The 17152-nt window shown below is 40.5% G+C and overlaps 1 protein-coding gene across 1 annotated transcript in view; it reads left to right on the top strand.

The window, feature by feature from the left end:
* Positions 1 to 17004, top strand: part of LOC143434687 (uncharacterized) — a 33317-nt gene extending 16313 nt beyond the window's left edge. The window contains exon 4 of the mRNA XM_076914089.1: positions 16447 to 17004. Coding sequence (XP_076770204.1) covers positions 16447 to 16490 — 44 coding nt within the window. The 3' untranslated portion in view covers positions 16491 to 17004. The remainder of the gene's footprint in view (positions 1 to 16446) is intronic.
* The last annotated feature ends 148 nt before the right edge of the window (positions 17005 to 17152 follow it).

Below are 17152 nucleotides of genomic sequence, written 5' to 3'. Positions count from 1 at the left end.
CAACAGCCACCAACACACTCTCCCTCATCCAATCCAAATATACATTAAAACCCCTGTCCTTACTTGACCTTTTGGTGACTTTTGACATGGATGACCAAATGTTTCCTTTGGAAGCAACTGTTTCTAGGCCATCGAAGACACTCTACATGTATGTCATTGTCAGTTTTCATGGGCTCCCTCTAGACAGGAAGTGGGAAGACTTTCACACTGGTTCTTGAACTTTCACCCTACCCTCTCTTTTGGTGACCTCAAATGATGCCGTGGTGTGAATGGTGTATAAAGACAACAACTTCTAAATGCACATCTCCAGTCCCAACTTCTCGGTTCATCTCCAGAAGGTGTGGTCAATGGCCACCTTTCCTCTTGTGTGACTAGAAAGGACTCAAGGGTACCAGCCCCACACAGAAATACTGATATTGGCCTTTACAGATCTACTGACCTTTGAAATTCTTTTTCTACCATTAGCGCTTGTTCCTCCTCTCGTCTGCAGCTTCCTTTACCACCGTCCATTAGAATCCCATCACATCTCCCAGCATTCACAGCTATGGCCTTACCAGCTCTAACCAAGCCTCATCGTCCTTTACTGAGCTGTGCTTTTACATCCTCCAATGGCCTCTCTGATTGCATATTTTTTCCACTTTCATGCTTCACAATCCATTAATTAACCCCAAAAGCAAACGTATCATTCACCTGCTTAAAACCTCATAGTAGCTTTTCAGTACAGAACCAATAAAACCCAAATGTATCACCATGATGTGTGTTTGTGTTGGACAGGGTCTCAAGGAACCCAGGCTAGCCTCAAGCAATGTAACCAAGGCTATCCTTTAACTTTAGATCCTCCTGCATCTGCCATGTGAATGCAGAGATTACAGTTGTATGCTACCACACCTAGTTTGCACTGTGTGGGGAACAGAACTGGACTTACTGAATGCTAGGCAATGCCCCTGCCTCCCTCCTCTCACTGGCCTCTTACATTTCTGATTTTTCTACTCTGATCCCTGGTAGTTCTTCAACATTATCTTCATTCTAGTTCAAGCTGGGGCACCAATCTGTTCCTCCTCTGGGGTCTTTATCCTTGCTGTTCCCTCTGCTAAAGCAGCCGCCACTCCTCATGGCTGTACATGAATGCTTCCTTCCTGTTCGTCACCCACGGTTCTCTCCCTGTGTCTCTTCAAAGGCTTTTTCTTTTTTTCTTTCTTTTCTTTTTTTTTTCCCCAGAGCTCTGAAGCGCTGCAGCTGTTTACTGTCTAACTCAGCAGGTTTCGACCAGAAGATGTTTTTGCCTCCCAGGGATCTTCACCCAAGGCTAGAGTCATTTGGGGTTATCATTACCAGGAAGTGTGTCTAGCGATCGTGAGTGGAGGCCAAAGAAGCTGCTAAAATAAACACTTCATGATGCACAAAGCATCCCTTCATAGGGAAGATTTATCTGGACACCACAGATGCTAACTGGACCGGAGCAGAGAGCTCTGCATGGATGTTTTATTATCAGCCTTTACCGATCAGCACGGCAAAGGTTAACATTTATTTCAGACTTAAACGCATCACACACTGTTTAAAATTTTACAGGGTGGTTACTCTCATCAATCTTCACCTATCAACCACCGTAAGAAAAAGGTCCTCTTTTCTGTGTCACACTGATAGTACCAGGGCATGAAAAGGTGAAGAGTCTTTCTCTGGGTCAGGGTGGAGGGCTGTGATTTGAATCCAGACTGTCTGGCTCTTTTCCCCCTTTTATTACAGGGCTGTGAAATTACATTTTTCCTATATGTTATTTGTCTTCTCCCTCTACTGTATAATCTCTGTGAGGAGAGTGCATGCGTTGCTCTTGTTTACCCCCCTTCCAACCTCTATGTCTAGACACGTTAGCTATAAAAAAAAAAAAAGATCTCAAATAATGAACAATTCTGAATGCTTTCCCAGTCTTGTGTCCTGGAATTCTTGTTTCTTCAAGAGAGCCCACTTCTCAATTCAGGACAACCTTTCTGACTCTGAGACATTCTGTTCTCTGTCTCTAATTTAGTCCACGCTCTTCCCCAGGTCTGACTTTTCCCTCCTAATGCTTCCATCAATACCTGGAAAACTATACCACCTTTCCACCTGTGCCTCAAAGACTACACAATATATTTTAGGTCCATGCAGCCACAGAGTAGTTCTAGAAGAAACAACTTTAGGAAGTCAAAGTTTTCTAGTTATATATTTTATACACATGCTACCACACCTAGTTTGCACTGTGTGGGGAACAGAACTGGACTTACTGAATGCTAGGCAATGCCCCTGCCTCCCTCCCCTCACTGGCCTCTTACATTTCTGATTTTTCTACTCTGATCCCTGGTAGTTCTTCAACATTGTCTTCATTCTAGTTCAAGCTGGGGCGCCAATCTGTTTTAACACGGAGAAAAATAAGACTCAGATAAACTTAAGCAATGCAAAAATTCAGTTTTATCTTGAGAATTTTCATATGATGTTAATTATAATGCTAACAGAAAATATAGAATCTGTGGAAAATTTTTGGAAAGAAAGAACTCTAGGCCTACTCAAGCAAGCTTTTTTTTTTTTATCTCCTCTTTAAATAGTGTAGAATTTCCCCTGACATCATCTATCCATTTCATATTTTCTTTATCTTTTTTTAAATTTTGCTTTATGTGGATTAAATGGGTGTCTTGATTGCATGTATGCGTGTGCACTTTGGGCATGTAGTATACATAGAGGCAAGAAGAGGGTGTCAGGTCCCCTGAACCTGGAGGTAAAGAGAGTTGTGATCTGTCATATGTGTGCTGGAGAGCCAACCCAGATCCTCTGGAAGGGCTATGTCTTAGACACTGTTCTATTGTTGTGAATAGACAGCATGACCAAGTCACCTTGTGTAATAGCAAGCATTTAGCTGGGGGCTTGCCTGAGTCCATTATCATCATGACAGAGAGCATGGCAGAATGTAGCTATGGTGCTGGAGAAGCAGCTCCATCTTGATCCATGATCCATGAAGAGAGAGAGGGGCGGGGGGAAGGAGAGACTGGGCCTGGCATAGGCTTTTTCGAAGCCTCACGGCCCACTCCCAGTGACACACTTCCTCCAACAAAGCCACAATACCACATCTCTATGAGCTTATGTCTTGGTTCTTAGTCAGACCAAGACAAGTTACTAGGCCTTTAACCTCTGTGCCGTCTATCCAGTCCCCAATTCAAAGTTTCTTCATTCCTAATTCTCAGGCCAATGTATTTTAGTGTTTTTATCTCTTAAATACACCAATTTCTATCTTTCTTACTTGGGGGGGGGTGGAAGTTGGGACTGTTGATGACTGGTTTGTTGTGCTGCTATGAGTCAGGGTCTTATTCTGTATCCCAGGCTTTCCTTTATTTTGGAGCAATCTTCTTACCTGTACGTTCAGAATGCTAGGATGGCAGGCCTTAGCCACCACTCCCAGCCCTTCCTGTGTTCAGAACCATCACATCTGTGGTTCTCGACTTTAGTGTATTGGTAAAATAGACAGGGCAGAAGATAATGTTTGTTTTCATCTTGGGTCTTCCATTGTGACACAAACTGGTTCATATTGTCAGAGAAAGTTATGGGGATGGTCACAGCTCTTTGTACGGCTCAGTCTGTTTCTGGGAGTGCAATGAAAAACAACAGGTGGGATGTCTGTGGTTTTAATATGAAGTGTCCCTCCAAGGACCCTGTTTTGAATACATGTTCCCTTGGCAGGTGGCACTATGTTGGAAACTGAAACTCTTAGATGTTGTAAGCTGTGTGTGGGGGGGGGGGGGCTTGAAGATTTTAATCCATACCCCAGTTCTAGCCTTGCTGTCTCCTTCCAGTCTGCCTCTATGTCAATAGCATCTGCTACATGCTCCTGCCATGATGCTGATACCACTATGAAGGGCTCTGATCTTTTGGAAGATTGAGCCAAAATAAATCTCCTGTTCCCCATGTCATTTAATCTAAGTATTTTGGTCGCAGTGATACAGTAGTGACTAATACAGGTGTCATACTCCCCAAATGATAAACAGAAGACTACAAACTTAATAATCAAGACAAGAGACAGATCGGTGAGCAGTTAACCTGTGTGGGATCATTTCTGTTTTCTATAATGTAGGTGTTTTAATTCAACACTTGGTAAGAATGGCCACCATTGTGTTTAAATGTGTGGAACCAACTTAGGTAGCTTGGGCCTCTTCCTGCCTCTTGAGAACTTGGCTCCACTGGGACTGATCCCTGTCAGAAGACTTTCTTCTGCACCCTCTGCATTATGTACTAAGCTTCTAATTTGTGTCCTTTACAGCTCGGACCCTAGATGCTACTTTTCACTGCTTTTATCAAAACAACCTTCATTTGCATTCCAAGAAATGTTTAGATCCTGACTAGTGACTCAGAGGTCCCAGAGAGAAGCTCACAGTGTACAGCAGGCACCAGATGTCTCACAGGGACCAGGGTTCCACCTCTTGCTCCCCTTGCTTCTCAAGCTGAGTGGCTTTTGTGGTGTTTCTAGGACTTCACTCACAGACCACCACTTCAACACATCCAGAGCAAGTACACCCAGAGACACTCTGATTCTCCAAGCCCTCAACGTGGACATGCCTCATAGTTATTTAGAGCATAATGTTCCCCTTTGGAGTAACTGATGATTGACAGGAAGAGCTGTGTTCTTTATCATGGAAGGATCTTTGTAGCTCTTCCCCAGAAAAAGCCAAACAGGTACCAGTGAAGTCTGCCATTATAGAAAGGAACCTCCGGGAGTGAGGCCACAAACTCCCCCACTTAGGAGTCATTCTTCCAAATATGTAAACAATGTCTGTTCAAGCTACAAGAAATAACATCTGTCTAGTAGGTTAAAAGGATAATGGATAAGCAATGCTGTAAGTGAATTGTGGTAATGAAGCAGCTGTGTAAATCCTGACTGCAGGAAGTGTTAGAAGACAAGGTGAGGGGCCTGACGAAGGGATAGGGAAGGTCGTGTTCCACTTGGAAGCAGCATCCTTCTTGAATGCTTGGGAAGAGCTTGGGATGGGAAATGTTTGGCAGCTCATGTAGTTCATACTGTTTGGAACACAGAACAAGAGCACAGAGACCAAATAGCCTGCTTATATAGAGAGACATGATCCAGAATAACTGAAATTAATCCATGAGGGGAATTGGAGTCTATTCTGAGCACAAATGGTATTTCTCAGCACCATCATCATCATCACCACCATTATCTCATCATCATCATCACCATTATCTCATCACCACCACTACTATAACCATCACCACCACCACCATCACCATCATCATCATTATTTAATCATCACCACCACCACCATCACCATCATCATCATTATTTAATCATCATCACCACCACCGTCATCATCATCACTATGTTTTTCATTATTTAAAACAATTTTAAGTACAAATATATTTGGATTATATTCTTCTCCTCCTCCAAGTTCTCAAGATCCTCTTCCCCTTCCTACCCACCCAAATTTAAAAAGTCCAAAACAACAACACAACCCCCAAGACCATGAAAACTAAATAAAACCACTTCCAAAAAGGAAAAAAAAATCACCAAACCATAACCAAATAAAGGATACAAACATACATGCACACACACACAGACACACACACACACACACACACACACACACACACACACACACAAAATCAAAACCAAAACCAAAAAACCATGTGGAGTCCAGTTACATGTTGTTTAACTACTATTGAACATGAGACCTGCCCTGGTGTGGTTGATATACCTAGCACCTATCAATTGAAAAAAACTGATTTCCCCCTCCTGGTATGGTATAAGTGATAGTTCACTTGTTAACCTTTACCCCATGGCTAGGTTTTCTTTCTCTTCTTTCTTTCTTTCTTTCTTTCTTTCTTTCTTTCTTTCTTTCTTTCTTTCAAAAATACAACAAAATAAAATGTAATAAGTTAAAAACAAAACTGTCATGTTAAATTAGGCTAAGACAAACCAACAGAAGGAAAAGACTGCAAGGGATGACACAAGAATCAGAGACCCACTGTTTGCACACTCAGGAATCCCATAGAACACTAAACTGGAAGCCATGATATCTACACAGAGGACCTGGTGCAGACTCATGCAGGCCTGTGCTTGCTGCTTCGATAACTGGTACATTTCTATCTAAGTTGCCTCAGATGATTCTTGGGGAAATAGAACCTCTGCTTGATGCATCCTATACTCTTCTTACATGAATTCTTGAATGTGGCTCTCTCTTATTTTCTGTCTTTCATCAGACCATCAATATTTGTCTAAATTTGTCCAGTCTTCATTAGAGCACATAGTTTTTAAGGTCTTCCCTCAACCCCTCTGGTTTGTATGTTTGTTTGTTTGTTTTTTGCCTACAAAACATTTCTTCTACAGTTCATGGGCCTTATTCGCTCCTTAAATTATTTTCTATACTGAGAAACAGTGTCGTGTTGTTAATATGTGCTAGTCAGCCCATCTGTCTTTGTCATTAATTAGCTCACTTGCTCTTCATCCATCATTCCATTTATGACAGCCACACTTCTCTACTCTCTAATAGTCCAGATGTAGTAGGGAAAATGGGTAACGTACTGTGGTGCATACATGTGGTGGTTTGAATACGTTTGGCCCCCATAGACTCATGTGTTTAAATGCTTGGCCCATAGGCAGGGGTACTATTAGAAGGTGTGGCCTTGTTAGGGGAGGTGTGGCCTTGTTAGGGGAGGTGTGTCACTGTGGGGGTGGGCATTGAAGTCTCCTATGCTCAAGCTATGCCCAGTATGGCACACACTTTCTCCTTGCTACCTGCAGATCAAAATGTAGAACTTTTGACACCAGTTCCAGCACCATGTTTGCCTGCATATTGCCATACTTCCCGCCATGATGATAAGGGACTAAATCTCTTAAACTATAAGCCAGCTGCAATTTAATGCTGTACCTTATAAGAGTTGCCACAGTCATGATGTCTCTTCACTGCAATAAAACCCTAAGACAATACATAGTGATTCTCAATATTTAATTAGGTAACATGGAATGTGTTTATCTGACACATGGTATTGTCACAGGTGAGACAGGTTCTCTTCAGTTATAAAGAATACTACCACCAGGTATGGTGGTATACATCTGTAGTTCTAATACTGAGAAATGGAGACTGATCTAGGGATAGTTCTGATGCTACGGTCCTGTTCCCCAATTGGCTCTTGATCTATCAGTAAAGAAGCCATAAGCCAATTGTTGAATGAAAGGAATAGGCAGCATTTCAGGGCTCCCAGACACAAGGAAAAAAGAGAGAGAGAGTTTGAGATGCTTGGGGGGTGGGGGGTGTTGGTGACTAGCCATGTGAGATCTTGAACAGAATAACCACAGACCGCTCCTACAGGCAAGCAGTTGGGGAAGTTCAGCTGGAACTAGATGTAACTGAGCAACTAAAGTTGGCAGGTGGAGAGGTGTGGAGATAAGAACACTGATAAGGGCAGTGATTCTCCAGGCAGGAGATAAGTAGCACCCAGCAATTGTGCCAAAAAAGCAAGTTGAAACTGAACAACTGTGCATGTCTGTGTTTTCACTGGCAGATCCAATATTTTCTGGTAGTGCTGTTCCATTCCAGGAGCTTAGACAGGGTAGCAAAAGCTACATGAAACAGACTGCTTTGAGTTCATGGCCAGCCTGAAATACATAGTAAATTCACGGACACACAGGCTATACAAAAAGACCATATTTCAAAAGTAATAAAAAAGTAGTCACCAGAAAAGAGGTGTGAGGGTCTAAACAAAGACAATGGGAACTTCAAAGAAAATGCTGGATTTGAGACAACTTGGGGACATCATTTAATTGGTGATGTTAACATTATCAAAATGCTCAGTGACATTTTCTTCTCATGAAACCATGGTCTGACATGCCCTGTGATGACTAGAGAAGGGAGAGGAAGGATAAAGAGATTTTTCTACAAAGTGTAATTGGTTCTGTCACAAATACTTTAAGAATAAGGTTTGTAAGGTCTATTTTGATACAGACTTGTGGAACAGTCTTGGCTCTGATGAAGGAAATGAAGTTAGGCCTAGGACAGGCTATGGTTTTGTCAAAGGAGGTAGAAGGAGAGGCCAGAGTGATTGACAGAAGCCTATTTCAGTACAGGATGAAGATTACAAGGCAAAGGTTTTATAAGTTACTTTGAAGAGACTACTGAGTCCATTCAAATATTTACCTAGTGCTTGAGTGAGCTCAACAGAGTAGCAAAGAATTGTCAAAAGGCCCCCAGGGGGAGAGGCAGCAATGATTTTTGAAAAATGTATATTTGGAGCTAGGATAAATACAAAACACTATTGGGTGTTGTGTGTACATGTATACATTCGTGCATGTGCATGTGTGTATGCATGTGTATGTGTGTGTGCATGTGTGTGTGTGTATGTGTCTTTCTGTGTATATAGAGAGATTAGAGAACAACCTTAGGTGTCATTCTTTGGGAGATGCCTACTTGTTTTCTGAGACAATGTCTGTCATTGGCCTGGGGTTTCAAATTCAACTAGGCTGACTAGCCAATGAGATTTAGGGATTCTCCTGTTTCTCCTTCTCAGTGCTATGGTTACAACAGTGCTAGGAAACAAGCATGTTTCTCCCTGACAAGCTTTGTGTGTTTGTGGGGTGTGTGTGTTTGTGTGTGTGTGTGTATTGATGGAACTCAAGTGTTCACACCTGTGTTTACAAACTGGCCAATCCTCTAGTCCCAATACTTTAAAATTTTTGACATATATCTTTACTCATTGAGGGTCTTCTTTACCAACACAATCTATTATTTCCTCTAGGAATAGATTGAATAGACTTTTGAGGGATACTTGAGACACTGTACTATGACCTCTGTCAACAGTGAGTGATTATCTCTGTTCTACAGTGCTGGATAAAAGGGGAATGTGAGTGTCTCTGTGAACTGAGTACAAATGGAACAGAGCCCCAGATGGCCTACAAAGAAGCTGAACATTCAGAAAATGAACGCATTGAGAGTTTCCTTTGTGTCTGCTGGGAGGAAAACCATTGAAAGCATTTAAAGCAGGGAGAGAAGGAAGGAATCTTAGACTGACTGACTCCCAGGTCATAAACCCAGATTCTATCTTCAAATGTTCTTCTCTGACATCATCCTAAACAAAACAAGACAAACTCTGGCAGTAGTCCAAGAAAAGAGTTCCATTGTTTTCCATTACCGGCTGAAAGGGATTTTATAACAGGCTGGTTGTTAACAGGTATGTGCATCACGTCACCCCTTTGGACGTATTACAGTGAACATGCACTTGGCTTGGACCACAGTCCATACAAAGATGTCAGGAGGAGACACAGTAGAGAGTTCAAGTTCTTTAAGGGAATAAAAAGGGACTGCTCATAGAAATCTTGGATATACCTTTATATGTTCTCTCATATTAAGTAGGATTAATCATCATGGTTCATCCCAGAAGCCCTTTGTCTGACTCTAGGGGTCCAACCTATTGCTCAGCTAATGTTGCAGTCTGTTCTTTCCACTAATATTAGAAGCTAATTTCTACTTTCCAGGAGGTGGAAGACATTTCTGGTACCCCTTTGACCTGGTCTTAGCAATCCTTTCTACCAATGCACACTCTGGATTTAGCCCTTAAACAGATGAGATTGGCCTAGTACTTTATCATTCATTCATTTATCAGATTTGCTTGGGGATCAGCTCAATTCTCTGGCACAAGTGAGATCATGAGGTTGCCAGGACAGAGTGACCTGAACTTGTTGAGTGCTATTGAACCAAAATAACTTTTCCCCTGACTTACGGATTTAAATTTTCTTTCTGTGGACTGGAGAGATGGCTTAGTGGTTAAGAGCACTGATTGCTCTTCCAGAGTTCAATTCTCAGTAACCATATGGTGGCTTATAACCATCTATAAGAGGTTCCAATGCCCTCTCTTGGTGTGTCTGAAGACAGCTACAGTGTACTCATATACATATATATTTTATTATGGGGTCACTTTTTTTTCCTGTAATTTGGTAGGTTGTTCAGTGTTAATACAGCCATGCACATCTCGAAAAAGGAATGGTGTTAATGCCTTCAATAAAATGGAATATGTCCTAAATCACAGTGGTAGATTTAAAAGCATGGGTTATCTTTTCCTTAGAAGAACTCCAATATGTTAAGGAAATAAAAATTAGAAAAATAAGTCAGCATACTGTCACAAATACTAAATGAGAAAAAGTTAACATAGCTTTTTGTGGTATTCCTTCACACAGAGTCCTTTGCATTGCAGTGGGATTAGAGATTGCACTGGTCAATAATAATTTGGACTTCTCTAAATCAGATCACTCTCAGATGAGGAAATAAACAGAATTAGCATGAAGTTGGATATGATCAAAGAGACATACAGGAGTAACCTTGAAAGTGGAGAGAACTGGTGAGATACCCAAGTTGGAAGGTCATCCTTGCTGTGGGGCCATATTGCTCTCTGTTGTATTTGGACTCTAGCTTGCACAGGACCAGAGCTAATTTTCACAGACATCATTCTTCACAGTGTCCCTTTACAGGCCTTCGACAAAAGTTAGTATAAGAACAAAATAAAACGTTTACTTTATCTCTTAAACTGAAGTTCATTTTCCTTGGGCCAGTCATCAGTTCCTTTCTACAAATGTCATGAAAGAGACCCCTTACAGCAAATATCCTGATAGGTGACCAAGAGGAAAAAAGAAACAAAACAAAACCTATGTATCTCATGCTTCTCTCCAACATTGCTGCCTACCTGGGAGTTTGATGTTATTTTGGACCTGCAACCCAACTTCTTAGTTATTGATTGTTATCTGGATGGACGTCATGGGATATGTTTTCCACACCGACTCTCTTAGCTTTTCTCTTTTGTATCCTTCCTCCCTGGTATTCTCATTGTTCCTGCTTAGAACTTTGTCACCTACTCAGCAATGTCTAGTAGGCGACCTCTCTCAGGTCCTTACAAAACACAGCCAGGTAATAACAACTTATTGTCTTCTTTCTGAGGCAATTTGCATTTAAATAGGATTCCAGAGCATCGTACTGAAGGTAATGTTCTCAGCAGGGAGAAGTCTGGAGTTAAAAGAGAGATGCAAAAGAATTGAGGGGAGTGAAGGCAAGTAAAGAGACACTAGGGACCTTTCTAAAGTCTCCACTGGACTAAGTTCCTCTTCTAAAAGAGAAATTTCTATAGTCATTTCTTTTGAAGTTGTAATATAATTAGATCCTTTCCTCTTTTCCCTTCCCTTCCTCCCTCAGACCCCTCCCATGAACCCACCCCCATCTCTCTTAAACTCTTGACCTCTTTTTTATACATACAGACAAATGCATAGACTCCTAAATATAGAAATGCGGCCTGCTTAGTCCGTACACTAGTTCCCATATCTATATGGTTCACAGCTGACTGCCTGGTATAGGATAACGAATTAGGGAACTCTTCCTGGAGAAGGCCATCTCTCCCACTCTAACAAGGAAGGGGAAGAATAAGGGTTTCCAGAGGAAGGATTTTGTCTGTACCAACGAATGAAAGACAACCTGATCTATCATTCTCATAGTAATGTCCTTATTTTATTTGCAAGAACTATGTGTTCTTACATGGGTTTCTTATAACTCTCATAAGCCAGTAAAGTAAGTCTGGTCCCCTTTCCCCCAGTTTACATAGAAAGTGAGGCTTTCTGGTGTCAAGGCTACACCTCGAGTTTCTCTCTTCTACTGCCTCTTGGAGGATGTCTTGTTCCATTATCTCTCTAGGATTACTTCCTGCCTTTCTTTCCCATTTTTTTTTTTCCATTAGCAAAACCAGACTTATGCCATCCCATGTACAGCGTTACCCATAGCCAAGTTCAGGATGCTGACCTTATGTGATCTCATGTGCTACCAGATGCCAGGTCTCATTGCCATTCATCAAAGTTGTTAGTGGAGTCCCTGTGAGCATCCAGTTAAATTTTTATTTTGCCCTCTCAAAAGCAATGTCCTTTAAAGGTAGTAAGAAATAAGATTTTCCCACCCAGGAAAAAAAAGCTTATGTTACTTTACAGCTGATTCTTTTTTTAATGTTACAGATTTAGATTTTAAATTCGTACAGTTTTATCACTAGTTGTATGGCTTATGATTATTAAGCAGTGCTTTTTTTTTAAAAAAAAAGAATATTAGCACTAAATATTAGTTTGACTTGATTGTTACACTTGGTAAGTAGAATTATTCACATTGGAATAGAGCAACCCCAAATGCCAAAGACGGTCATAATAACATAATTGAAAACTTTACACAGTTAAGTATACATAGTTCCACAAACAATAATTAAATGAATAAAAAATAATAAAATATCACTCGGTTTCTCTATCAATGCTTTAACATCTAAAAAAGGAAAAGAAAAACCTTTAAAAATTAACTCTACAAAGATGCTATATCGTTTCCCCCAAAAGAGGTCAGCCCTGGCCATTTGCTATGAAGATTACATTTCCCATATGTCACGCTTTTTTAGAGACAACTACAAAAGCAGCATAGCATGCCTGGCATCCGTGTCCATTCTCTGCAGAAACAGATTCTACTTTCCCTCAGACCACCATTCACAGCCCGCTGGTGCATGACTTCAGATGTCCCACAGAGGTCAACACCGAGCTTAACTAGTGGAAGCTTCCATACGATCAACAAATTCACATCCTAGGCATAGATTAAGCACTGTGTAACGTACAGGATAAATAATCACGCGAGTTTAAGTACACGGGACACCATGGAAGTCCCTGTGTTACCTGTTTCTGCTAACATAACTGATGGGACAAGAGACAAAAGGGAGGACATACTCGGAGAAATAAATGCTCCGTGAAGCAACTCTGTGCCTCATCTAATGCGTGTGTTTCTCAGGGGTCTTTTGTTACTCTGGAGCATATTGAACTATCCCCCCAATTACCTTGGCAACTAAAACAAGAGCTCCTCGTATGCTGATGACTTTTAGATGATTGCACTCGCTTTAGGTAATAGATGATAATTAAGGCATCTTAATTATTAAGCAGGATTGAAAAATGTTTTGTTGTTATTGGTGGTGGTGGTGGTGGTGGTGGTGGTAGCGGGGTGTGTGTGTCTGTGTGTCTGTGTGTGTGTGTGTTAAATAAACCTTACATTGCATCCTAAGCACAGAGGAATTCAATTATGAGCCAAATTCTTTCTCTACGTTTGATCAGCAGTTTGGAGCTTTTTGTCTCTAAGGCTGGTAGATAATTAGAGAAATTGCAACAACCTTGAAGACACATAGTCCCATCCTCCACCCCACCCCCTCCCCATTCGTAGTTATGCATGTAGCAGAATGTGAAGATTGAAGGCAGCATTATTAGCCAGCTTACCTTGAGAACAATAGCAACATTAACAAAGAGGCTGTCCTCATAAAGGGTCTGTGCAGTCCGCTTAGGCAATGGAAAGTGTCCCTTTTATTCTGCCTAGCATAGCCTCAGCCAGAGGTTAAGCATTTTAAAGCAGGGATTAGCCAGAGAAGGAACAAAGCATTACTAGAAAGCAGAAAGTCTCCCCAGCACCAGCCTTCTCTGCTTCTTTCTTTAAAATCATAAAGGCTTAATGTAAAAGAACCAATACCTTCGAGTGAGCACATTCCAGCACAGGGAGGGTTGTTGTGGCAGCTGCTATGCAGAATGAGTTGCTTGGACATCTATCCCTCTCTTCTTAGATACCAGGCTGCTCCGTGGCTACAGCCAACGTAAGAAGCGTTTGCAACAAACATATAGGCGCTGTTCTCCGCAACTGAAGGAGACTAAGCAGCTGGGTTTGGTGCTGCTCCCTTTCAGGCGTTGGATCTTTGGACCCTCTTCATCTGATTGGCTGTCTCCGCGTCTCACCGCACTCTTCTGCCTTAACCTTTGCCTATGCTCAATATATTTCCCCTAGGGATACAGTCAGAGAATTGCCCATTAGGGAATCTGTGCCAGGTTAAGTTGAGCTGGTTTAAAGAACCAGTGACGTGATTCCCTATGATTGTCTCTACGCTTAATTTCCCAGTGTTCTGGGTAATCTACCTACCTGGGAGATGTGAGTGCAATGTAGCAGGAGTGGTTTCATGTTTCCTCTCTGAAAATGTCACGAGTCTAACACCTGCATGACATGCACTGAAGTGATCAGGTGGCTCTTTGCAGCACAGCTTGTCTGGATAATCAACCTTAAATCCAAACAGATGGGGATGACAGAAAATATTAAAAAGGTTATTAAAAATGCCAGGAGATGCAGTTGGATAACTGCATAGAAGCCATCTCAAGAACGTGTTATGAATCGCTTACATAGAAAGTCTTTACAATATTTATCATTTATTTTACACAGTATTGATACAAAAAAAAAATCCTGTAAAACTCTGCCAGAATTTAAGCTGTATCAAGATGTCTAGAGAAAAGGGTAACAACAAAAATAAATAACAACTTTACTTTCTGCAACTACTAAACCCAAGAACCAAAAAGTATACCTTCATCAGCTTTATATATATTGAGTTTGAACTGGTCAAGAGCTTCAGATATTGAAAAACAATAATTTGTATATTATATATTTTATACTATATATTTTATATATTTATACATACAAATATATGTGTATATATGTATATTAAATATGTGTATACATAAGCATGTATGTATGCATATATATGCAGAAATGTACACACACACCAGATAAAGGCTTTTTGAATGGAGATAGTGAATTGATCACACACATTTAAAACTTTCTCTTTCAAAACCACACCAAAAGGATGACAAAGTTTTTACTTTAAAAATCTTTATATAAAAGGATGAAATGATGAGAAAAATAGTAACCAAATTTAGAAAAGCAAGAAGCAGATAGTCTGGTGATTAGGGGACTCAGAAAGCACTAAATGTTCAACCAGCAAAGGATAATCAAGAAGCAATGACATTCTTGAATTTACAGCTACCAGTGCCCCTCCTCCCCTGAGCCTTGATTGACAGCACACTTGAGCTGTGGAAAAAGGGATGGAGGTGGGGCCAAATTACAGTAAATGAAGCTAAGGCAGCAGTGCCCTGTTATACCAGCCTTCAAGAGGCAGGCTGAAGGTTCATGTTTGAGGCTAACACTGACTGCAATAGAAAGTTCCAGGTTAGCTTAGGGTACATAATGAGACTTTGTCTCCCCAAACAAACAAACAAACAAAACAAAGACCACACATACACACACACACACACACACACACACACACACACACACACACACACACTCATACACATGTACACACCCTAAGAACAGCTGGTGGTTTGACTGTTTACTCCATAAAGGAGAACATCAAAGCTTTATTCTCTGCAGAGATGGAAACAGAAGGTCTCTGGACACGTGGGTGAGAATGAAGGTAGCTAACTGAACAAACGTTGTAGGGGATGGGAAATGGATGCTCACACAGTTTCCAGGACTTTCTTTCTTCATCCAGCACCAAAGAGACAGGTAGCAAGGAGTGAAGAATATTCTCTGTATAACATGACTGCTTCAGGCAATTTATTTTTACTTTTGAAGATCAGGAGACTGATTCTAGGGTGGTTGAGCATGCAACATTTGATAAATTCCACAGGATAGCCTTTAACTTACGACTTTCCATTCTCAGCCTCCAGAGTAGTTGGGATTACAGGTCTGTTACACTAGTCTGTCTCCCAACAATAGGACTTTTGGGCCTTATACCCAGAACATTGACTACTTAATCCCACCTTAGTAAGCTCTGCACATGAATTTTCAGTGTTCCGCTCTTATACATAAGGTGATCAAATATCTAACATAAAAGCAAAGAAGGGAACAAATCACAAATCAACAAACAGTCAAATAAGAGTTGGAAAGATAGTAAGTTGGAGATAACTACATACACACACAAACATATAATTTCAGCTCATCATCAAAAGAACAGTTTAAATATCATCCTTGATAACCTTTGAGAAATTATATTTATGGGAAGTTCTCAACTACATGGTGTCTTAGTCTGTCTTCTATTCCTAGTAACACAATGCTTCAGTGAAATAAGTTACTTCAAAACGGTTGACATAGATTTATCATTACTCATATTGTTAATATAAAACCGATCTGGCCTTCTTGATGCTCTCATCCCAAGGAAATAGATGTAATTTTTTTAAAAAAATAATTGCATATGGATGAAATAGCTGTTATGAAAAAGATAAAGCTCACTGGGAGGGTGTGATGTTGGTCACGATGTCACACAGGATCTATGTACAGAGTTCCTAGAATTAAAAGCATGAAACATGAATCATTGGAAACTGATCCACAGTTTCTGTAATTTACCAAAACATAGAAAAGAAAAGCATTTTAAGTTATATCAAGAAAGAACAGCAAGTTCTGTGCCAAGAAAGAAATCATATTTTTTAATGTTTTAAATTACAGCATACCAAGTAAATATTAGTTTTAGAATTCTATTTCCCTGTACATTTGTAATTGATACTATGAGAGTTTTTAGTAATATGAAAAAAATGTTTCCCATTAAAACTATTTTTTATGGTTTCAGCTTGCATGATCGTTTCTACAAGCCTCCTTCACCACACCAATTGAAGACTGATTAAATTGTATGCATGAAGTAAAAAGAAATGCTGGGTATGGTGGCGCCTGCCTGTAATTTGTACTACTCAGGAGGTTAAAGTGGAGAGATGGCCATTGGTTCAAGGTTAGCATGGGATACATTGTTTCAAGGCATTCTGGGCTACCATTAAGATCCTATCATAACAGTAACAGTAAAAATAACTAACAAACACAACAAATAGCCACAAGAAATACAAGAAACATGAACAGTTCTTTAATAGTGGGATTGGAATATCAAGGTGTTTGAGAAATGATCTTAAAAGTTAAATAAAATGGCAAAAAGAAAATTATAGAACATAGAAAATTAGAAATATATTTTTGGGTTCCAACATAACAAGATACCAAGAGAGACTGTAAAAACAAATAAACAAACAGAAAAAAAACAAAAGGAAGAAAATAATCATAAAATAACTCAAAGTCTCAGTTTCCACCTTTTACCCCACTGTTGGGTGTGGGAACGCCCCTGCTTGAGCAGGTGAAATGCTGGCCACTAGATTTTGCATTAACCCTGTGCCACATAGGGTGCTGGGCTCTGGCTGTTAGCTTTAGGAGAGAGGTCCTTCTTTCCACAGCTTATCTGGAGAAAGAAGAATTTTTTTTTCTAAGTCTCTTGAAAGAAGAATTGCGCCAGAAGG

This window comes from Arvicanthis niloticus, chromosome 16 (genome assembly GCF_011762505.2).
Source record: "Arvicanthis niloticus isolate mArvNil1 chromosome 16, mArvNil1.pat.X, whole genome shotgun sequence".
NCBI lineage: Eukaryota > Metazoa > Chordata > Mammalia > Rodentia > Muridae > Arvicanthis > Arvicanthis niloticus.
The sequence above is the reverse complement of the archived record's forward strand: the minus strand, read 5'-3'. Positions and strand labels throughout refer to the sequence as shown.